Raw genomic sequence first — 24,117 nt, 5'->3', positions numbered from 1 at the left:
GTACCTACCATCTGTACAATTCTGTCCGTGGTAGTTGGCCGGACACTGACAGGTGTGCCCCTCCCACCCTGAAACACACATGCCCTCATTCTGGCAGGGGGAGGGGCTACACGTTTCCTCCCGCCTACATCCAGGGGTGGGGGGAGGAGGATCGTTGCCAAATATGGAAGCAACATTGGACTTGAGGTCAATAGGGTTGTAGTTGATTGTCAGGTCCCGCAGGCAGCCTTCAAACCTGGACAAGAAAAATGAATTTCTTCATACATGACCCCACAAGCACCATGACCAGATACACAGTATTATTTGGTTGGTGGTCCGATAAATATGATGAAGAAAAACAATTTAAAGATGATTTTTTCACTGATCTTAAATATTAAATTAAATCAAATACTATTTCCATCATATTACATACTATTTTCCTCATGTTACAATCTACTGTCCTGACATTAAATAATATTTCCCTCATATTACAATCTATTTTCCTCATATTACATATTATTTTCCTCTATATTACATATTATTTTCCTCATATTACATATTATTTTCCTCATATTACATATTATTTTCCTCATATAACATATCATTTTCCTAACATTAAATACTATTTTCCACATAGTATTTTCCTGAGCAGGTTATAATTGACCCCAATTACACTAATTGTTTAGATCTACTGTCACGTACCCCTCGAAGGTGGGTAGTTTGCTGGGTCTAAGTCTCCACTTGTCGATGGCGGGGTGGTCATGCAGCTTCCCGATGAACAGCGGCATGGTGACAAGGATGTAGCTGCTGACCGTGCCGCTACCTGACCCAAACACACCTGTGTCTGGCGTCGACACTGACGGAGGACCAAGAGGAATATCAGTGCAATAGACACAGATGATAAGAGAGTGTAGTTGCCGATTGTGCGTGAGTGAGTGTACTTGCAGATTGTGTAGTTACAGATGGTAAATAAATAATTTCATTTCAAATATGTAAATTCTTTATTTGATTAAATGAAAAATTACAGATTGTTGAAGCTTTATTGCAGTTAATTGTCATTCAAATAAAGCTTTTATACAGGGCAGCTGCCATCAAAACAAGATAATGTGTTCAACAGGTTCCTGACAAAATAATAGTAATGTAAATGTCAGCATTAACAGTGGTAACCATTTCTGGAGAGCCACTTACCTTGAATTCTGTATCTCCCACCAGTGAGGACAAGGCTGACCTTGTACCAGTCTCCATTGTTCACATTCTGGCCCACTCGGCTGACAGTGTCTGTGTTCCCAGACACAATGTGCAGCCGGATCTGCCCACGGTCAATCATCATGGCCAGGGCATCATTAGTCACCTACAGCACACAAACAACTGACATGTAGGGCAATATTAGTCTCATATAGCACCTAAGACTCCTTAGTAAGGGCCTGCATTAGTCACCTACAGCAAACACTCAAGATTTCAGGACAACATTGGTCACCTAAAGCATACACTCAACATTTTGGAGTAACATTTAATCACCTGCAGCAAACAACACTCAGAACATTATTTGCCTTCAGCACACGTTGATTTCAAGACTTCTAGAATTCAGGGCAATACTAGCCACCTACAGCACACGAACACTCAACATTTTGGGGCAAATTAATCCTATACAGCACACAAGTACTCCATATTTAGGGGCAGCACTTGTCACCTACAGCACAAGAACACTCAACATTTGGGGCAAATTAATCCTATACAGCAGATAAGCACTCCATACTTAAGAGTGTCTGCATTTGTCATCTCCAGCACAAGAACACTCAACATTTTTGGTCCAAGTTGCCCCCCAGCAAGCTGACCTGTTCAGAGCCTCATCAGATTACCATTGCTCTCCCCAACAATCATGTGATACTGCTAGGATTGTCTTACAGTGTACAGCAGCATCCCTGAAGAGTTGGTGGCGCTGAGCCAGAAGGAGAGTTCCCTGATCTCCACCAGGCCACTGTAGTGCAGCATGGAGCCCGCAGAGAAGTGTGCCATGTTCTGGAACTCGCATGTCTCCCCGGCAAATCCCGGCCGACACTGGCAGTACTTCCTGGTCCACAGATCAACACAGGTCCCACCGTTGCGACACAGGTTGGTGCTGCATGGCTCGTGGGCCGAACATCCCGGGGTGGGGCGCTTCATGAACTGGCTGGAGATGGTGGGGGAGGGGGAGGAGGAGGAGGAGGAGTTCCCTGGGGGAAGCAGGCTCATGGTCTTGCTGTTGATCATCAGGTTCTGGAAGCAATCAGAAATATGGGAATGTTAAGATCTACAGTAAACTACGGTTATAACGAACTCAATGGGACCACTTATATTAGTTCAATTAGGTTGAATGCTGCTTCAAACAGAATTCAAACACACTGATCAACTGGAAGATGCTCCACAAACAGTACTGGTTCAAACACATCTTATTCAACGACAAGGCCAGTCATCTGAGGAGTTTCCTCCCTTAGGCAAACCAGAATCCTGTGATCATGGTTTCAAATCCTGGTTTGCCCAAATTGTTTCTAGGTTTGTCAGCACCACACCTGTGCTCGTGGGGTGCACATTTATTGAATGGGTGGAGGGTGTCACTAAAGAATATGAAAGTCTCTAGAGGAGCGTCATAAAAAATAAGAAACATATTTATGGTGGGCATGATCAATGGACATTTTATGATAAAATATAAAATGCTTTTGCAAAATATTATCACAGGGGAGGGTCACACACACACCCTCCCCTGGTAAAAGACTAGTGCACTTGCATATTCTTCTTAAATTACAAAATTATTTCAAGAGACACTTCTTCACCTTGAACGTTCGGCTGATTAAAATGATAAAAAACTGTTCTGCTGATGTTAATTATGGACACGTTTTGCTATCATTAAATGCTGACGAATGCTATGTCTATTGTCGTCTATTCGCGTCATATGAGAGCTCGGCCAAAGCCTGTCAACTCGCTTGGTAGACAGGAGCCCATTCAAACAAAACACATCTGTACTTACCCCCAGACAACCAGCAAATCCCTGCACTGTCTTGAGTTTGCTGCGGATGTATGGAGTCACGCTAGGTATCCCTCCGAGGTACATCTGCCGTTCAAAGGTGAAGGCCATGCTCTGGTTGTAGGTGAAGGACACATAGCAGGAAGGTATGTTGTTGCAGTTGTTGGGGTCCAGGGTGACGCTGGTGAAGCTGGGCATGATGATGATGTCCACGGTGTGGCTGTAGATGCCGCTGATGGCCTGGCCAAGCGGGATGCTCTTCTGTGACGTCTCCAGACCACGATTCTCAGTTACCCAGAATGCAGTTTGGTACAATTCCAGGCTGAAGTGTTGGGGTCGACCTTCTTGGTCCGCCTGGTCAATTGTTCAGAGAACAGACATGAAAATTACTTTTCATATACTATTCAAAACAAGTTCAAGAATACCTACAACATGAAGGTTGTGTGAGGCAATACCCACCAGCCATGACAGATTAACCATACTCTTGTGAAGAAATCGGGTGTTCTTTATCTTCTTTGGAGGTTTCAAAGTGTTATAAGGTTACAAAGTGTGTAAAGTTTAAAAATGGAGAGAAGAGGATTGTCCAGATAAATAGAACATTTGTTTTTTCTTGTGAAATCACATGATAGCCTCACCTTGTGACATTGTTATATTATACTTGTGGATGTGTCACACCAGTCATGAAAATACAAATTTATCAGGTCACCTTAGATATAGACATGTTATTTGACAAGATTAGCCATATATCCTCTACATCTAATATTGAGACCCCTTTGGGATTCTGGCTTAGAACAGGTTCCCAAGAACCAATGTTAGTTGTACAAGGCAAGTTAATGGATCGGGGGGGTTAGACTTAGTGACTTGGTTGATAGTGCCCCATTGACATGGATTGCTGCTCATAATATCTATCACTGGATAGTCTGGTCCAGATCGATTGCTGTAATATTACTGAGTGCACTGTCAAACAACAAATACATAAATGAAATAAAACTGCGGACCGTGAGACAGAATCTGGACTCACCCCCATCACCACCATGATGAGGCCAGTGGGCACAGTTGTCGTAAAGGTGAACCTCATCCCTGTCACGTTGACCACTTCCCTCCGACGCCGGCGCCTCCCGGTCGCCGAAAAGTCTGGCTGCAGTTGGACATAACTCAAACCATCAAAACTGGCCGTATTGACCATCTCACAGGTGGCCCCTGACACCCCACTCGGACAGACACACGAGAACTGGCCGATCTGTGGCTCTGAGCACTGACCACCGTGGAGACAAGGGGTGGACTCACATTCTTTGATGTCCGTCGTACAGTTCAAACCTGCAGAGATATCAAAACTTCGTCACTTGTGTTTTGTTTTCAGCTTAATTTCTAAATGACGAGCTAGTAAAATTTTTAAGAGACAGTTATGTGTATGTACTTACCTGTCATACCTGGGCGACAGTCACACCTGTATTTGTTAACGAGGTCCACACAGCTGCTTCCCATACCACAGGGTGAGCCAGCACACTCATCGATGTCCACGCTACAGGCGATACCTTGAGAAGTGGAGGAACAGTAAGAGGTGAAGCACTCGTAAAATATCAACTGTAGCTGTTATGGACGTAATACTTGTGAAAATGGAAATAAAGTATAAAACGGGCAATTAACAGAATCAGAAGCTGTCAAATCATGCAATAACAACCTGATGTTACTCAGCATTGTTGCATCTTCCTGAGGCCAGGGTGTTTACTGACTAGAAAAGTCCAGTTTCCAGGCCGGAATTTCTTGGCTCGATTGTAGAGCCACCAGTGGCTATTATGAGTTATGTCACCTCTATATCCCTCCTATTGACCAATCAGATTCCACCTCTCAATACACTTGCAATTGTGTAAACAAAATGACGATGCCCAGTCAAGACAACCTCATCGATAATCAAAATCTATATTATGAAAAAACATATTTTACTTCCCAAAATGCATCAAATCAGGTGAGCACCTTGATCAAAAACATGAAAAGATTTGGGAAATATCTGTTAATTTTGTAAAACCTGCAATCGACCGAAATCTGTAGGGCAGTTTAAAACCGAACGTCAACTTCATTATGTGATTTTGATTGGACTATGCATAGACTCGTTAGTCCAGCCAAAAGATAACTCCATTATTTCAGCCTAGTTCAGCAAGGGTGGAAACTGGGCTTTTATTGTCAGTCAACTCCCTTGCCTTGGGAAATGGAATTACTGAAGCTGTATCTAGTATGCCTGGATAATAAATATATGCCCAGCTTCAGTGCAGACAAACTATACAACTAAAAAAAGTTAAGGATCACCCAATCACCCAAAAAACTATTGTACTGTAGTAATATGAAAGACTCCGGTGATTCTTAACTTATTTTAGTAGTAAGGATACTGATGGACTGAGCAACTGCATGTCCGGTGTATGAATGCACACTAACACAGCCAGTCTTAGCCAATCCTACCTGTATATCCTGGCATACATTCACACCTGAAGTTGTTGACGAGGTTGACACAGGTGGCATTGTTCTGGCAGGGTCTGGCCAACTCACACTCATCAATGTCTGTCTCACAATGAGTGCCTGGAGGGTAACAAGTCACTTGATTAGACAGTGCATCACACTCACAAGCAGCTTTCCATTCTCTTGGGAATACATAAATCTTCGCTGAAGTACTTCAGCAATATTTCTAATGACACATGTGTGCTACAGATGCAGGTGTACCACTCATTCAGGTGTTCTTACAAATCGTTGATGTAGGTGCACTTGTTTTTACTGAGTTGATGTTTTTTACTGGGGGCTAAGTCTGCGCTGTACAGTTAAATCACCCACCCAGTAAGTGTATTGAGGTGAATTGAGGTGAATGGAGGTTTAATATATTGAAAAATAAAAGTGCAAAAGATATTCTGCGACTTGGTCTTATATTGAAGTTGCAAAACTTATTGAACGCCCCTCGTAATATACACATTAATTTTATTTCAATAGTGCGGTTATAGTTTCTGCTGCATATTTGATACGCTAGCATTTTTTTTGTCTGCGTATTTCAGTTTCTATAATGCCTATTTTATGCAAATACACAGCTCATCTCCAGCTCTGATGCAGATTAGCTTCCCTCACCTGTGTAGCCCTGCGGACATGAGCACTGGAAGACCCCCTGCCCCGCCTCCTGACAGGTGCCCCCATGCTGGCAGGGGTTGGGGTCACAGGGGCTGATCAGCTCCGTACAGGTCAGCCCGGCGAAGTTGGGAGCACACTGACAGCGGAAGCCATTGCTAGCATCGGTGCATGTGCCACCATTCTTGCAGGGGAAATAACTGCACTCGTCTATGTTGGTCTGACAGTTTGCACCTGATAAAACAAGACAAACAAATTGTTAAATTAAAAACAAATGTTTTGATATTTCAAAGAGGGTAACATGTTTCAAGGGTTTTCTACAGTTTAAATGCACAATTTCATCTTATGCCTAAAAATTCCAGAAGTGAGAATGTTGTGAAGTGAATATTGGACTGCAGGATATTAACACCATTCTCACACCAAAGTTAAGTGGAAGGCATTTACGTTAGAGTCTGCCAGACATAGGCAACACCCTGTTATTTCCCCCTCTCCTTGAACAGTCTTACCTGAAGGTGTTATCCCCACACTCTCACCCCCCAACACTTACCTGTGTATCCGGGGTAACACTGACAGATGTAGGCATCCCCCTGCTGCACACAAGTCCCCCCAGACCGACACGGTGAGATCTCACACCCGTAGTCCCTTGACTCACAAGTAGCACCAGTCAAACCTGAATCATTAACAAAGCACACAATGACACACAGTTGGAATACTATTAAATAATATACATCTAACATAGCTGAAAATTCATGAGTTCATAAGATGAAAGATCTATTTCCAAAACATTTTAAGATGATTTATCCCAAGCAAGAAATATGAAGACAAACAAAAATTACTTGCTTGATAACCAAGCAGTGTACTTGAATTCACATCAAACTCACTAGGCTCATGAAGATCCGGGGTAGAATAAGTTTTCAGCAACCCATGCTTGCCATTAAAGGCGACTATGCTTGTCGTAAGAGGCGACTAACGGGATCGGATGGTCAGGCTCGCTGACTTGGTTTATGCATGTCATCTCTCCCAATTGCCCGGATCGATGCTCATGATATTAATCACTGCATTGTCTGGTCCAGACTCGATTATTTACAGACCGCTGTCATACAGTTTTAATATTGCTGAGTGTGGCGTTAAACAACAAACAAACTCACTAATGCTCAAATCCACCACCTCATTGCAACCACAGATTCAAACCACAGACTAGGACCCACACCAAACTCACCTGGAGGACAGACACACCGGGGGCTCCCACCCACCACCTCCATGCAGGTTGCATTGTTCCGGCAGGGACTCAGCTGACACTCCTTGATGTCCACCTGGCAGTTGGGGCCTGTCCAATAGGGGCTGCACACACAGCTATATCCACCAATCAGATTGAAGCAGCGACCACCATTCTGACACAGAGTTGCTGATTGGTCACACTCGTCGACGTCTTGGCGACAGTCCTGACCCGTGTATGTTAAAGGGCATTGACACGTGTAGCCTGTTCATGTAGATATGAAGAAGAAGATTGTTCAGAAGAAGTCTACCATTAGGGTGTGCGATTCCATTATTTTAATGTTTGATTTTCATCAATGCGATTTAATGTCATGTTCAAGATTATTGCACTTAAATAGTGATAAGCGTATATGTGTGTGCATGTATGTTTGTGTCTGTGCATGGGTGTGTGTCTGTTTGCGTGTCTGTTTGCATGTCTGTGTGTGTGCTTCTACTAGTCCAGACTAATGAGGTTTTATAGTGCTAGCCCACTGCTATACCATGCCACAGTTTAAAATGAATACCCCACTCAGACACAGTATACTCTAAACCGACTGGTTCAGATTTTCTACGCCCTAAATGCCTGGCACCAGGCAGGGTTATAAGTACCATCTTTTAACATCTTTTAGTGTGATGGTCTGGGGATCAACCACCAATCTTCTGATCTCTGGGCAGACACTCTATCAACAAGACCATGGAGGCAGTCTGTGTCACTTGTATCAAGTAGAGCAGAGTTAGAATATAATTATTATTATTATGATTATTTAGAAAACATAATTACCATTTTGGTTTGGTGTGCAACTTCCTCCGTTCTGACATGGCGTGGACATGCAGTCGTTGGATTCAAGTTCACAGTACGTCCCTGCAAACTCTCTCGAACACCGACATTTGAAGCCTGCATGTCCATCCGTGTTCTCAACACATGTACCACCGCTCTGACAGGGGTTGGACCGGCAGTCATACACATCCCCTTGACAACGCTTGCCAATGAAACCACCCGTACAGGTACATCTGTAGCCCTCGACAATGCTGTTGTCAAGGAAACAGGTGCCGCCATGGAGACAAGGGTTAGGGAAGCAGGGATCTACATCAGTGTCACAGTTCCTGCCTGTATATGGGTATGGACACTGACAGACGTACATGTTGCCGACGTCAATGCAGGTGCCGTGGTTGTTACATGGGTTGCTATGGCAATCATCAATATGGACGTTACACACATCTCCTGTCATGCCTGGGGCGCACTCGCAGCTGGAACACAATATTTGAATGTCATTAATTTAAACATCCACATAATTAGTTCAATCTCAAATGATGGAAGAAAAATAAAGTTAAGTCTGTGTTTATTCATGTGACCTTGGTAGCCTGAAGCAATATGTGCCGCAGACTCCTTATAGGTGTGGCAGTAGGGGTGTGTACAGGAGGCAATGAGTTTGGTTTCACACCCCTTTTTCAGCTGTGTTAGAATGTGTCATTTCAGTGTCGGAAAAAAATGATGCACGTCAAAGAGGATTATCACTTTGGAGCAACTGTGAGCATTGGCATAGTGCTGACAGACGAGGGGTCATAATCAAAGATCCTGGCACAAGAAAGGGACACGATTCTCTACATCAAATTGTGGTGAGTAATGGACCACCTACTCTTTTTTCTACAATGATTGTGGTATAGCTTAACCCTAAACGGGCCCCATCCTTAAATGGGCCTCAGCCAAACACAGACAGGGGAGATAACTCTCACTAACAATCTGCTGAGTGCAAACACATGGCACCAGCCACATGCTTGTGTACTGCTACAATTCTGGTAATTAGGCAATGAACGAAGATATCTTAGTCTTATTGCCACACTGATCCTGTCTACCTGTCTGTAGTGAGGTTGGTGATGAGACGGATCGAGTACCTACCTGTAGTGGTTGACTCTATCCACACACACCTGGTAGTGCTGGCATGGGTTGGAGATGCAGTCATCTACGTTCACATCACAACTGATGCCAGTGAAGCCTGGCCGACACTTACAGCCGAAGGTGTTGAGAGCAGGTTCATAACACACGCCCTTATTCAAACATGGCTGACTTGCACATTCATTGATGTCCACTTCACAGTTCTTCCCTTCGTAACCTAGGAAACAAGGGAAGATAATCAGTGACTTGAACAGTTTCAGAAATAATAAAACCTTGAAACATAACTTTTTCAAACACACAACAATGGCATACAAAATCCAATACAGAACAAGCCACCCCAAACATTTATTAATTCCATTTTAAATTGAATTCTCAATCTGCCATTTCACCATGACCGTATTCGACGTAATAAGCGCCCAGGGCGCTCTCAAAATTAGAAATAGGGGACTCTTATTAGAATATTATGTTGGTGAAAAAAAACAGAGTTGAAAGATAAATTTTGTGTTTAATAGTGACAGAATGAAATGTTTATGTACGACAGATATATTTTTCCAGAATTAAATGTAAAAGACTTTTTTATTCGCGTATAATACGCACTCGTGTGGTATATGAACCCTTAATTATGGGCAATTAAATTCTTGAAAAATATATCTGTCGTATATAAACATTTCAGGCTGTCCGCATGAACCACGAAATTTACCTTTCTAATAAGAGCCCCCTATTTCTAATTTTGAGAGTGCCCTGAGCACTTATTATGTCGAATACGGTACTCCATTTTTGATAGGGATATATTTTTTTCTCTCCATGATACACAAATCTCATCCTCACATGTCATGTGTATATTTAAATAGAATGATATATCTGATTATCCCTATCGAAAGTTGAGTAGTATATACACTAAATGGTTCAGAGCATGCAGCTCAGTCTCTATGATTGCTGTTAATATCTTGAGCTAAAAGATGCATACCTTCCACACAGGAACAGTTATAGAAGTTGATGCCGTCACGGCAAGTGCCTCCGTTACGACAAGGAGTTGAGGAACACTCGTTGATCTCAGTTTCGCATCTGTTGCCATGGTAACCAGGTTTACAAAAACACGTGTATCCGCCTAAAACGGAAAGTAGATTAATGTCTTCAATATACAAATATCCAGTGAAATAATAAATGGTGTTGAAACCTTTTGGAGAGAGTGTATGGGGAGTGAACCAGCTATTGTGTGATCCATGCCATCAGGGCACATTATAGGGCCAGAACGTTGATGGTTCTGGATGTTTTTGATTCATGCATGAAATTATTTCTGAGTGTACGTGATGTCACACCAATACCTATAGAGCTTCGACAGCGAAGAAAACAACCCAAGCGCTGCGTAGAATAAACTCACTTCGGTCATGTGTTCATTAGAGCCAAATTGAAGAGAAAGCTTCTGTGTTTTTCTTAAGGATGAGTTACAAATTACTTATAGGCAGCTTAATTGGATTAGAAGCCAGCGTTTATCAAATCCTAGATTACAATACAAATGCCTTGGTCGTATGAAGCCAATCACCCTGCAGAAACAAGGCAGAAGTATTCCCCGAAAAACAGCGCTTCCTGACCTGAGTGCACTAATGAATTGGTCACTGAAGCAGAAACTACCCTCGTGCAATAAGACGAGCAGAGCTGAATAAGCTATTTTTTGCACAACGCTCAACATTCTGGCACTTTATGGAGATTTACATGAAGCGTTTTTAGATTTACAGTTGTTATTGAGTACTTGATGCCAGAAGTTTCATTTGGAACCTGCATATTACTTATGATATTGCTTATTAATGTTGAAAATAGCATACGTATGGCAATATCTCTGTACGTGAACGCTAACAATTAAGTTGTGTTTAGGCATGACATCATGCTGGGATGCTATATGCGACATCAAAATGCACCAGATGAAGTCATATTCTATCACAGCAACTGAAAACGCAAGGTTAGCAGAACGTGGAAAGAAACAACCGAATCCAAGTTATTCTGATAAATACTGATCAAACAATAATCAATGTGGTATCCGTTTTGCCAAGCTGAATGGCATGTTTATTAAATTATGAATTTTAATCAAGAAAATGGAATGTAATCCAGAAAAGTAATCATTTGCAAGTCTTAAAGATTTCAGTGATCACATTTACCAATGTTCGACCATTCAGACTGCAGCACACAAGAAAATACCAAGGGATACTTTTTGAGTTGTTACAGGCACTTAGAAGTTGGATGTAACCATGACACAGGATATTATCCTTCACCTGATGAAGGGGCAAAAGATGAGGTGAAAACCCCCGACCTTCCGTTCTCGGGGCAGATGCTCTACCACCGGACCACGGAGGCGGTCTGAAGGGGCAAGAGGTAGCCCTGGAAAGTTGTGCATGTATAACAAAGAAGTTCTTATCCATAATATTCTTTGTCATGAAGAGATCTTTTGGTGTCTAGGATGTATCAAGACAATGTTCTGAACCTACCAGAAGGCTTCTCCACACATACAGCGTTGTCCCCACACGGGTTGCCGAACTGACACTGTCGTATGACTGCCTCACAGTTCTTTCCCATGAAGCCCTCCACACAGTCACATCGATATCCACCAATCAGGTTCACACACGTCCCATTGAAGTGACATGGAAGACCTTGACATTCGTTGATATCGGACTCACAATGGCTTCCAGAGTACCCTGTAATGTAATGTGTCTTATCAAAGACATATATAGATCTTTGGTCTAATCAACATAAACAAATGTCCTTAAATGAGATCCAACTATAGCCATTAAGTTTCTATTTGTTGGATGACAGACCTGCATACCATTTTTCTTCAAAATATGAAAAAAAACACTATAATAATCTGAAATTAATGTGTTACTAAAAAAAAACAGCTATAAAACTTATTAAAACTAAAATTTGTCATTAATATTTCACCAATTTGTTCAGTCTATGAGACCTAGCGAAATTCCGTGCATAATATTATCTTTCCCGAAATTAACTGAATGAGTGAGTATAGTTTTACGCCGCTTTTAGTAATATTCCAGCAATATCATGGTGAAGGACACCAGAAATTGTACCCATGTGCGGAATCGAACCTGGGTCTTTGATAAGACGAGCAAAAGCTTTAACCACCAGGCTACCCCACAGTGCCAAAATTATCTCCCTTTGTCTTCCAAGAAAATAAGACCAAAAAAACAAGCTTCCAGTAGATGATGGCACTAAAGATGGAAAATTTATAGGTCATTGGGTCTGGACCAGTCAATCCAGTCATTAATACTATGAGCAACGTTCCATGCCTTTAGGATACAATGTCCACGCATTTAGGGTACGATGAGACTCAATCAACCAGGTCTACACCAGAAGACCTACAGGGAGATTTACTCCAACTTCAAAAACAGTGAAAAGCAAACATTGAGTATACATCAAGTGATGCCTACCTTCCCCACAGTCGCAGGTGTAAGAACCAAACGTGTTGTTACATCTGCCCATGTTGAGGCATGGTGAGTTGTCTCCCTTGCACTCATCAACATCGTCGCTGCACGTGATTCCCTTGAAGTTGTTGGGGCATTTACAGGTAAAGTTGTTGAAGCCGTCGACACACAAACCACCATTAGCACATGGTCGTGGTTTGCACTCATCAGTCTCCTAGAACACCAGAACACCAGAACATGGAGAGACAATTCTCACATTTAGTAAATGGATTAATGGATACACAGAGGAGATTATCAATATCTGTGTGAACAAGAATGTATGAATTCTTAAATTCTTAAATTTGGTACATAAACTCCACCCTTTTAGAACGTTTTAAAATTTTGAAATGACCCTAGCATTCGATCTTATTTGTTTACCCTCAATTCAATTCCAACTGACTTGACAAATATTATTGTGACACCAAAATGTATACCGTATTTCCTCTATTAGACACCTGGCCTCTTATAGAAGGAGGGTCAATTGTTCAGTGCAAAAAATAGAAGCCGGGCCTCTAATAGACGCCTGGTCGATCAATTCCTACAATTTACATATCGTGACGATTCAGGACATTCGTGGTCATAGTGAAATTGTGATATTAATAGAAGCCGGCCTCTAATAGAGGAAATAAGGTACCTGTTGACAGTAGCGTCCCTCCCAGCCGGGGCCACAGATGCAGGTGTAGTTGTTGACACGGTCATCACAAGTGGCACCATTCACGCACAGATGCCGCACCGGCCCACGACAGTCATCAATGTCCACCTCACACCGGCGCCCTGGTCAGAAACATACACAGTGAAAACTCCTTAAATGAAAGGTTTTAATTATTAAATTCATTTAGATTCTCATCCCCACTTACATCCCCCACCAACCCAACCTCACATCATTTTATTGCCTCAAAGTATCTCCAGACAAAGAAAATCACGATATATCCCATACATAATCCCAACAGACATTTATGCTTTCATGTGAATCTCATCCATCAAAAAGTTAATAAACACACATGCCTAAATCATTTTCTTAAAAAAAAAAATCTGAAATTTTTAATGCCTCGAGACTCATTTTCGGGATAAAATTCAAATAATTAACTGAGACAGTGCAGACATTAGGCAAAAGAGCCATTCTGCTGATGGGCCATGAAATTACAGCATCTTAAACTTTACATCACGTTTCATAAAAGGATTTTGAGTATTATTTAGATCATTCAAATCTTATCTGGCGTGCAAATTGGTGGTCTACCTTGAAGCTCTCATAAAATCTTCATAAAACCATCTTTCATTATCATTAAGCTTTGTAAAATAATCAATCAAGGCTGTGGTAAAACATTTAAGCTATTAAAGAAAATCTAATTAGAACTAATGATGATTAGCAGAAAACCAACATCACGCAACATTGATCATAGATAGGGCTGGAGGTATTTTGTATAATGTTTATCACAGAATGTTTGGGTAAACTTTTTGAAATTAGTATATAAAAACTTTCAAACGAGGTGACATAAAAAACGGGTTTGTTTTTATTGGAGCCATATTATCAAAATTTTCTAAATATATATAAGAATATTTCTAATCAATATATGTTTATCAATATAGGATAGAGTGTTTTATCTTGTGACCTCACACAAATTACATTTGACATTCTCCTACCTGTGAATCCCAAAGGACACTGACAGGAGTATGAAGCTCTCACAGAATGTTTGGGTAAACTTTTTGAAATTAGTATATAAAAACTTTCAAACGAGGTGACATAAAAAACGGGTTTGTTTTTATTGGAGCCATATTATCAAAATTTTCTAAATATATATAAGAATATTTCTAATCAATATATGTTTATCAATATAGGATAGAGTGTTTTATCTTGTGACCTCACACAAATTACATTTGACATTCTCCTACCTGTGAATCCCAAAGGACACTGACAGGAGTATGAAGCTCGTCCATCTGCACACGTGCCACCATTGTAGCAGGGTCCAGACGCACATTCGTCAATATCGTGGTCACATGATCTTCCTGTGTATCCGGCCGCGCACAAACAGGTGTAGCTATTGACCAGGTCCACGCACGTAGAGCCAAATAAACACAGGCCTGACACACAGTCGTCGATGTCCACAGAACATGTCGCACCCGTGAAACCGCTAGCGCAGACACAGGTGAAGCTGTTGATGCCATCTTGACAAGTGCCACCATTTTTACACGGCGCCACCTGGCAGTCATCTATGTCCGTCTCACAGTCAGATCCTGAAAATTATTTTCATTTGTGAGAAACTTCTTTCAAATATTAATACATGAGTGAGTGAGTGAGTGAGTGAGTGAGTGAGTGAGTGAGTATGGTTTATGCCTTTTTAAGGTGATTCAAGGAAAAATTGGGTTTAATATAATAAGGCGTCCTGTCTTCAGTTTCAAGATTATTTTACTTATAATAGCGATATGCATGCACATTTGTACGCTCAATTGTCCAAGCCCACTGAGATACTATGCCACAGATTAACATGGAGACACCTCTGAGACACATCCTTAAGTGTCTTTTGGCATGACAAGGCCAGTGAATTGGATCACCGACCTCACACTCTCCAGGCAGACACTCTATACACCACACATTAGCAAGTTTCCAGCAATATAACTAGGGGCATTCCAGAAAAGGACTTCATACATTGTATCCATGTGGGGATAACTGTATACAATATATATATTTATATAACTTTCACAGGGGGATCATCTTCCCGAGGCAAGAGAGTTAGCTGACTTTAAAAGTCCAGTTTCTACCCTTGCTGAACTAGGCTGGAATTCCTGGGCTCAATCGTAGCGCCACCAATGGCTATTGCGAGTTATGTCCCTTCTAAGCATCTCCTATGGACCAGTCAGATTCCACCTCTCGTATCACTTGCATTTGCTTCAAAGGCAAAACAGCGGTGCCTTGTGAAGATCATCTGATCGATAATCAAGGTCTACATTATGATAAAACGGGTCTTACATCGCGAAATGCATGAAATCACGTACTGAAATCTGCATGATAGTTTATGAACCAGATTCCGATTTCGTTGCGCGATTTTGATTGGATTCGAATATGAATAGACTTGATAGTCCAGCCAAAAGGTAACTCCATAATACCAGGCTAGTTCGGCAAGGTTGGAAACTGGACTTTTACAGTCATGTGTCGGTCATAAAATTTCCGAGTCCTGTGATGGGATTCGAACCACGGACCTTCTGATCGAGGTTGGACGCCTTGTCCACATGACCAAAGAGGTTAACCCCGTCAGCAAGCTGACAAGGTAAGGTCATCTGTAGAATGACTCCAGGCCCTGCTACAGTCAGTTAACTCTCTGCCTAGGGAAGATGTATATGAATCGGCTCTGTAGACGTCTGTAAATTATTGTACTTTTCTTAAAAAACAAGAAGGTATCGGTCACATCTCAATGTGGAAACTTTCTTTGATCATAAAGTAGTAGGTCTGAAGTAATTCTCCATTTTTTGAGGCAGCAGGTGCTACTGGTGAAATAAAAACCACAACAGCCTCACACTAACATGTAACACCCACAGAACAGGCTCAATAAGTTATGGCATTGTAAGGACCCATATGCTCCTTTCTTCAGACATGAAACTTAATTTTCATTTTAAAAAAAATAATTATATGCTATCACCAAGAGATAAACTCAAGAACAGTTCACACAAATTCCCTGGACACTGCTCTCTGAGACAGTCCATCTATTTCACATCGCCAACACCATCAGGTCACATGACACTCAAGACATGGATCCTCAAGAAACTAAAATCCTTTTTGCATTTGGCATTTTCAACCACTTCATGTTTTTGCTGAGACACCTAACCCTATTGGCGAACTTGTGTTTTTCCCCTTAACAACTGCAGCAGCTCAGACATGTAGGATAATCACATTTCCTTCTACAGCCCAAGAACACTTATCTCCAGTTATAGCATCTTGACACGGATATATATATATATGTATGTCCTGTGTTGATCTTGGAGGGAATATTCCACAGAGACTCTAGTGTTAGAAATTGGCATTTTTTAGTCTTGCAGTCTTGCAAATATGCCAATATCCAACTTAGAAAGAAACTGAACAAAAAAAAAGTCTGTGAGTTTGCTCACCATGCCAAAGATCAGGGCCCACTTGCACAAAGCAATCTTAGTGCTACGACTATTGTAAGCCTATGTTAAAGTATGGGAGTTATGATCATCTTAGCGCTAAGATCGCTTTGTGCAAGTGGGCCCAGGGTTTGATTCCCCACAAGGGTACAATGTGTGAAGCCCATTTCTCGTGTCCCCCGCCGTGATCTTGCTGGAATATTGCTAAAAGTGGCGTAAAACCATATTCACTCACTCACTCAACCTGAGTAACACACACATATAAAACATTCCCTTATATTAAAGAAACTAAATTCAAGCAAGCTTGACAATAGGGTGTTACCTTACGAATGTGTAAATCGAAGTCTACTAGAGATATGCTGTCACTGTGGGACATGGTAAAGATGGTGACACACCACTCAGGAGTCTCCTATCCGAGGTCTGCCTCTTCATTCCTATAACTGACACTGGGGGGTTTTAATGGATCGATTCAACGACATTTCAGACTCTCAAGGGTCCTTTTGCTCCTTTAATAATAATCTCATCATTATTGTGGATAGGGAATAGGATTTGTCTCCGTCTGACGACCAGCTGCCCTATCACTGTCGTCCATGGGGTGCTGGCCGCCATGCCCGGTGGAGATACACGACAGACATCACGCACAAATTAAACGGTCAACTCCACATAACAAATAATCGTCTTTAACATCTAAGGAACTTCCAGTCATAATGACACAAGGAAAATGTAGCACATATATCATTGTCACATTTTCAGGTGGCCTAAAAATTATATCATAATTCTCATCAAATATATGACAGGATAAACTTTCTGTTCGCAGTTCTTGGAAATGATATATGCATTTATATGTTGCAGTTTGGCAAGAATCACAAAATGTATAATATTTAACTCAATAGTTTTTCATTGGTTGCTACCTATACCATAATGTTTGAGAGTTTTGAGTTTGGTTCAACACCACTTCGAACAGTATTCCAGTTATATCACAGCGTGTCAGCTTGACGTGGGAGGAAAGCCTGAAGTGATGCAGGTCTCAGACGTTTACCACTTTGGTGAAATCCATCAGTACGAGTATGGTCCTGACAAACCTAGAATCATAACTGGGGGTCAACCAGCATTCAAATCCACAACTATAGTTTCCTGGCATGCCTAAGGGACACAACTCTGCACAGTGTTATACTATGGTATAATGCATATAAGTACAACTTAGTGTTGTCAGACGTCGACTGTTTGCTGAACAAGCAATGAAACACCAGCCATGATCTCTCCCCCACTCCCCCTCCCCCTACCCCACCAGCTTCTACAAAGCTACAGTCACAGGACATTAATTGGTGTCGACATGTGTCCACTTCCTATTGCTGAACAAGCATCGACTCCACACTACACCACTGTGCTCTCACAGCCGACTGTGAGTGTCTTGTCCCATCACAGGCGAGCTCCTTACTGTCAGACCCATCACAACCAGACAGCTTGAAGTTTAGACTGACATGCCACACTGATTAGAATGTCAGCAAATGAAAGAGACTTTCATAACCGGTCGTCCAAGGTCACTTATCTCTAACTGAACGTTATACATCGATATTTTTCTGTTAGATGAAGGATGAATCCGTGGTCTAAATGCGGCGCACGTCAAAGTGCAGAACTGCATCCTAAAGTTGCTTCATGTTTCATCTACCCTTGCTCATGCATGTGTTTCACTGAAGTGGTGATACGAGAAAAATCTATGATTTATATTTATCTGGTAATTCAAGTTCAGCCTGGTATAGTCAGTGTTTCAGATATAGAATTGATATTTCATCAGGATTGGTCAATACACCAAAATAAAACTGACAACAGTAAATAATACAAAAAAGGTTGAAAGGGTTATTAATTCATTTGGAGTGAATTCTTTTTAAAAAAACCTTGAAATATAAGTTAAAATGAAATTACAAACAATAGCATGTCTTAAAAGCATATTGTCTTCAACTCGACTTTGACACTATTTTATGTAAACCGTCCGTTATTTACGAGAATTTCCCTGCCTCTGAGAAATGAATTTACAACAGGGATTAAACTTATGTTGGTAACTTTCAGTGAGTGAGTGAGTGAGTGAGTGAGTTGGGTTTGACACCGCTTTTAACAGTATTCCAGTTATATCGCAGCGTGTCAGCTTAATGTCAGAGGAAAGCCCCAAGTGATGCAGGTCTCAGACGTTTACCACTTCGGTGAAACCCATGAGCACGGGTATGGTGCTGACAAACCTAGAAACATAATTGGGGCAAACCGGGATTCGAACCCACAATCATAGGTTTCTGGTGTGCCCAGGGGGTGCAACTCTGCACAGCGAAATTGCTGCGCCTTAGAAGACTGGGCAACCCACGACCCCCGTAATTTTCAGTACCAGTACATGTCAAGTGGTGTAAATTATACAAGCTAAAAGAAATTAAGGACCACCCGTTTCATTCATAGATTAACAATCAGCAGATTAACAATGGCAATATGAAAGTATCGGGTTGAGTAGTAATCTTTCACATGGAACAAACCATGCAAACCCTTCACCTTCCTCACTCCAGGTTCATAAGGGTTAATCAAATTAAAGCAGCACATCACGATATATCGATTATCATTGCAGTTGAAAGGGTTAAATTACTTTCAGTAATCTAAATTGTGTATCCACACTACCAATCACACAGACAGACCACACAATGACAGGACACACCAGGTCTATTCAGACTGACCACACTGTGGCCAGTTCACAATGCGAAAAGGGTTAACCCAAGTTTAAAGCTTCACTACCAGGCAGGAGAGTTGTGATGAACTCATCTTGAGGACATTGATTGAGAGTCCGCCTGCATGCCTCGTGTTGGGTATCTTCGTTAATTGTTTAAACCAAATCAGTTGGGACCTTAGAGTGACCTCCTTACCATGTAAGGCCGGGTCTGGTCAATATCTGGTCATTATCAGTGAGGCTGACCCTCTCTCACTGCCAACCTCTCTCTCAAGACATCCAGGAACCGTTATCTCAGGAGCGGCATTTGAAATACAGTCACACACATTTGTGTTAAAGTGGAAGTGACTTCCAGTAAATACTTTGAGTTATCCGAGGATCGACTCAACCAAAACATGAAGTTGGCAAACATTTCCTGATTGGCATGAAGACTGAGCAATAAGAATATTATATAAACATCCCAAATTACAAACAGCTCACATATTCAACTTGCATCACAAGCTCATATAAAATATAACACGAGATTAAACAAACTCTTAAATCTTTAGGAATTATAATAAAGAAGGAATATGCAAAGACCAAGCTTTTACTTTGAGACAACCGTAAGTTTGACACATCAAAGTTTGACACAACAGTGTTTGACTGTAGCTGTCTTCCCATAATCCTATTGTCTAGTTATATTCAAGGCAAGCTAGAAATAATTGAAATTGACTACTCTGCATAGGAACATTTTTCCAAAGTTTTTCCACATAATTTGTATATAGTGGCTTTACATCTCCTCCAAGACATGCCAGTATGCACGTTGCTAGCTCCAGTCAGTTACTCCGCAGCCAGGAAGGGGTTAATAGAAAGGTTTATCGCTATCGGAGACGTATTGGGGGATGCTGGACAGTCCTGGTGAATGTTTGCTGACTAAATGGATTAAATGTCACGATTCATTATGGGTACTTCAACATATTTGTCTTTTGGAAATGACATATCTTGTCATGTCAGTTCGGGATGTATTTCATATAAGTAGGCACAGTGTTGGGTGGGTGAGTTGGGTGAGTTGGATGAGTGTGATTAACGTCATCAGCCTTGTGACCTATGTGCACCAAGACAGCCATGACAGAACTGACTCTAGACCAGCCAAACCAGGTCCACACAATCTGAGTTTAATGACTCTTAATCAGCCAGGTCAAACCCCGTAACCACCCTTAGTGAGCTGAGCGGTAGGGTGGTAGAGTGGTTAAAGCAATCACTCTTCACACCGAAGACCCAGGTTTGATTCCACACATGGGTTCAATGTGTAAAGCCCATTTCTAGTGTCCCCACAATGATATTGATAGAAGTGGCTAAAAGTGGTGTGAAAACGCACTCATCAGATAATTCTCGCAAAACACTTCGGTACTACCCAGAAGAACAAAGTTTGAGTGTTAATTTCGTTGGTACATAATCTTCCCTTACCATGTTTAAACTTTGAGGCGAATAAATATGTCGCAATTTGCAATCGATGAAGAAAAACGGAAAGCATGGCTCAAGAAGGGACTGATTAGCATCATTACACCAAAAACTGACCATGTAACATCTCCTGACAACGCCTTCTTACAAACCCACATACTTCTCATATGAAGCTGATGCTGCTACAAACACAAGTATTCTACAAGCAAAGTGAAGACTATAGATATCACCTTCAGGTTATTGTGTGACAAGAAGTGTGACCCCTAAGGCACTGGGTGTGAACTGGAGGACGCAAGAACGTGGTGCTGATTAGCGACATTATTCTGAAGCCTACCAGCTATGGAGAGATTTATTATCATGAACATGATTCCAAGGCTTCTCACGGGATGATAACAGGCGGCTGTGCAGATTTGTAGTTCATATGCGAAAAACATTTTATTTCGATATTGTTCATCCTAATAAACATTCATATCTTTAACCTATTTAGGTATATATGTGACAAATGTATCTAATTTCAAGACAGACAATGACAATAGCTGAAATATTGCCAATGAAACATTTAAGTACTAACTCATTCACTCACTCACTCACTCACTCCAAGGTAATTGGAACAGAGAGATTTACAACTAGCGAGTGAGACATCTGTGATTTCGTTAGCATTTGTCAAGCGGAATCTGAGAGTCATTTCACCCTAACCCTGTATTACCGACTTGGATTGGATGCAATACTTAAGACTTTGTTCACCTGTAAAACTAGGAATGAGAAAAGTTGTGCACATCATGGAAGGACCTAGGAACAGACTTGATGCAGTACAAAAGGGTCATCATGGAAGGAAGAGCTTCTGTGTATCAGAGAGTCCTGAGAACCTAGGGCCAATTTCATGAAGCAGTTGTAGCACTACGACAGTCGTACGTCTATGTTAAAGTATGGGAAATATGACAATCACAGTGCTATGATTGCTTTGTGAAATGGAGCAAAGCTGGGGTAGAATTGATGCAGTAATGTGGTCAATACCAGGGTCATCAGAGGTCAGCGTGGCCTGCAGCGCACAGTAATAGGCTATTTCCCTCTCGATGTCCTCATGTCCGTGTTTCCTCCTGGCTGTTAACTGATGGAGAAGTCACTTGACTGGCCAGGCAGACATTCTACTGCAGTCCCTCAGTCTCTGGACCAGCCAGGCAGACATTCTACTGCAGACAATAGACCGGTCAGGCAGACATTCTACTGCAGCCCCTAGATCGGCCAGGCAGACATTCTACTGCAGACCCTAGACCGACCAGGCAGACATTCTACTGCAGCCCCTAGATCGGCCAGGCAGACATTCTCCTGCAGTCCTGCAGTCTCTGGACATGCCAGGCAGACATTCTACTGCAGTCCTGCAGTCTCTGGACATGCCAGGCAGACATTCTACTGCATTCCCTGGACCGGCCAGGCAGACTTTCTCACGCATTCCCTGGACTGGCCAGTCAGACATTATCCTGCAGTCCTGCAGTCTCTGGACCGGCCAGTCAGACATTCTCATGCAGTCACTGGACATTCTACTTCCCTGGGCCAACCAGGCAGACATTCTACTGCAGTCCCTGGACCTGCCAGGCAGACATTTTCCTGCAGTCCTGCAGTCTCTGGACATGCCAGGCAGACATTTTCCTGCAGTCCTGCAGTCTCTGGACCTGCCAGGCAGACATTTTCCTGCATTCCCTGGACCTGCCAGGCAGACATTCTACTGCAGTCCTGTAGTCACTGGACCAGCCAGTCAGACATTCTCATGCAGTCACTGGACCAGCCAGTCAGACATTCTCCAGTAGTTCATGTGCTAGAGGTGGCCAAACTGAAGATCTCTTGGTCTAACACCTGGCACCAATCCACAAGCAATCTTAGAGCTGTGGCAGTCTCAAATGACTGCAGGAGAATGTCTGACTGGTCGGTCTGGGGACTGCTGTAGAATGTTGAACGTTACCACCATATCGCGCAGCTCAGTGGAGTGGAGTGGAGTGGAGTGGAGTGGAGTGGAGGGGAGAGGAGAGGAGTGGAGTTTGGATTAATCCTGTTTTGAAATGTAGTAATACCATGGCATAACAACTTAATGTGGGAGGAAAGCCCGAAGTGATGCAGGTCTTCAGAAGTTTACAATTTTGGTGAAACCCATGATCACGGGTATGTTGCTGATTAACCTAAAAACAGCAAAATACCTGACTAAGCCGTCAGTGTCCCCATTCCAACTATTACATTGTGCTACTGTGTGTTAGAACTCACCTGTATATCCAGCCTCACAGGTACATCGGTAAAATCCAATCTGATCCACACAGGAAGCATTGTTCCGACAAGGTGAGGAATCACATTCGTTAACCTCCACATCACACCTTTTACCTGTCCAGGCAGGGGGGCACGCACAGGTATAGTCATTGACTGCATCTACACAGGTACCTCCGTTCAGACACGGTGTCCCCTCACACTCGTCAATATCCTCCACGCATCTCAGCCCTGTGTACCTGTTGAAGGGAAGGCAGAGCATCAACATGAATTTAATACAGTCAACTACAGTTATAACGAACTCAAAGGGACCACTAATTTTAGTTCGTTATAACAGTAATTTGTTATAAGCATATATACAGCATATATACTGACCAGGAATAAAACAGACTGTTCATTATATCCGGCAGTTCATTATAAACATGTTCGTTATAAACGTAGTTTACTGTATAGTATTTTCTGCAGGTATGTACTTAACTCAAGCCACTGTTGTTTTAAAGGGATAATTGGTACTATAATCTTCAGTGCAGATCTAGCTGAGGATATACACAATATGTGTTCTCAGATTTGCAGGCGTTATTGAGCATTTGATACCTGAAAATTTCATTTGGATGCCAGAGGTTTCAAATGTTAATATTTTCATGTATTAAATATTCAACAACAACAGAAAATATAACACTCACTGTTCATAGACAGTGCAGATCTAGCTGAGGATATACACAATATGTGTTCTCAGATTTGCAGGCGTTATTGAGCATTTGATACCTGAAAATTTCATTTGGATGCCAGAGGTTTCAAATGTTAATATTTTCAAGCTTTAAATACTCAATAACAACAGAAAATACAACACTCACTGTTCATAGACAGTGCAGCTCTAGCTGAGGATATACACATCATGTGTTCTCAGATTTGCAGGCATTATTGAGCATTTGATACC

At 41.9% G+C, this 24,117-nt stretch overlaps 1 protein-coding gene across 1 annotated transcript in view; it reads right to left on the bottom strand.

Moving 5' to 3' along the window:
• The window catches only part of LOC139459556 (protein crumbs-like), a 102,860-nt gene that overhangs the window by 10,857 nt on the left and 67,886 nt on the right, over positions 1-24,117 (bottom strand). Inside the window, exons 14-32 of the mRNA XM_071241102.1 lie at positions 23,184-23,419; positions 14,585-14,926; positions 13,329-13,468; positions 12,662-12,869; positions 11,711-11,917; positions 10,198-10,338; positions 9,234-9,447; positions 8,118-8,584; positions 7,302-7,562; positions 6,630-6,752; positions 6,086-6,316; positions 5,435-5,551; positions 4,402-4,515; positions 4,002-4,297; positions 2,984-3,334; positions 1,885-2,235; positions 1,168-1,330; positions 682-835; positions 9-235 (exon numbers count right to left, since the gene is read on the bottom strand). Of these exons, the coding sequence (XP_071097203.1) occupies positions 9-235; positions 682-835; positions 1,168-1,330; positions 1,885-2,235; positions 2,984-3,334; positions 4,002-4,297; positions 4,402-4,515; positions 5,435-5,551; positions 6,086-6,316; positions 6,630-6,752; positions 7,302-7,562; positions 8,118-8,584; positions 9,234-9,447; positions 10,198-10,338; positions 11,711-11,917; positions 12,662-12,869; positions 13,329-13,468; positions 14,585-14,926; positions 23,184-23,419 (4,343 nt within the window). The remainder of the gene's footprint in view (positions 1-8; positions 236-681; positions 836-1,167; positions 1,331-1,884; positions 2,236-2,983; positions 3,335-4,001; positions 4,298-4,401; positions 4,516-5,434; positions 5,552-6,085; positions 6,317-6,629; positions 6,753-7,301; positions 7,563-8,117; positions 8,585-9,233; positions 9,448-10,197; positions 10,339-11,710; positions 11,918-12,661; positions 12,870-13,328; positions 13,469-14,584; positions 14,927-23,183; positions 23,420-24,117) is intronic.

The sequence above is a fragment of the Haliotis cracherodii genome, unplaced genomic scaffold, assembly GCF_022045235.1.
Source record: "Haliotis cracherodii isolate W230 unplaced genomic scaffold, xgHalCrac1.p SCAF_13, whole genome shotgun sequence".
Taxonomy (NCBI): domain Eukaryota; kingdom Metazoa; phylum Mollusca; class Gastropoda; order Lepetellida; family Haliotidae; genus Haliotis; species Haliotis cracherodii.
This window is presented reverse-complemented; position numbering and strand designations above follow the sequence as displayed.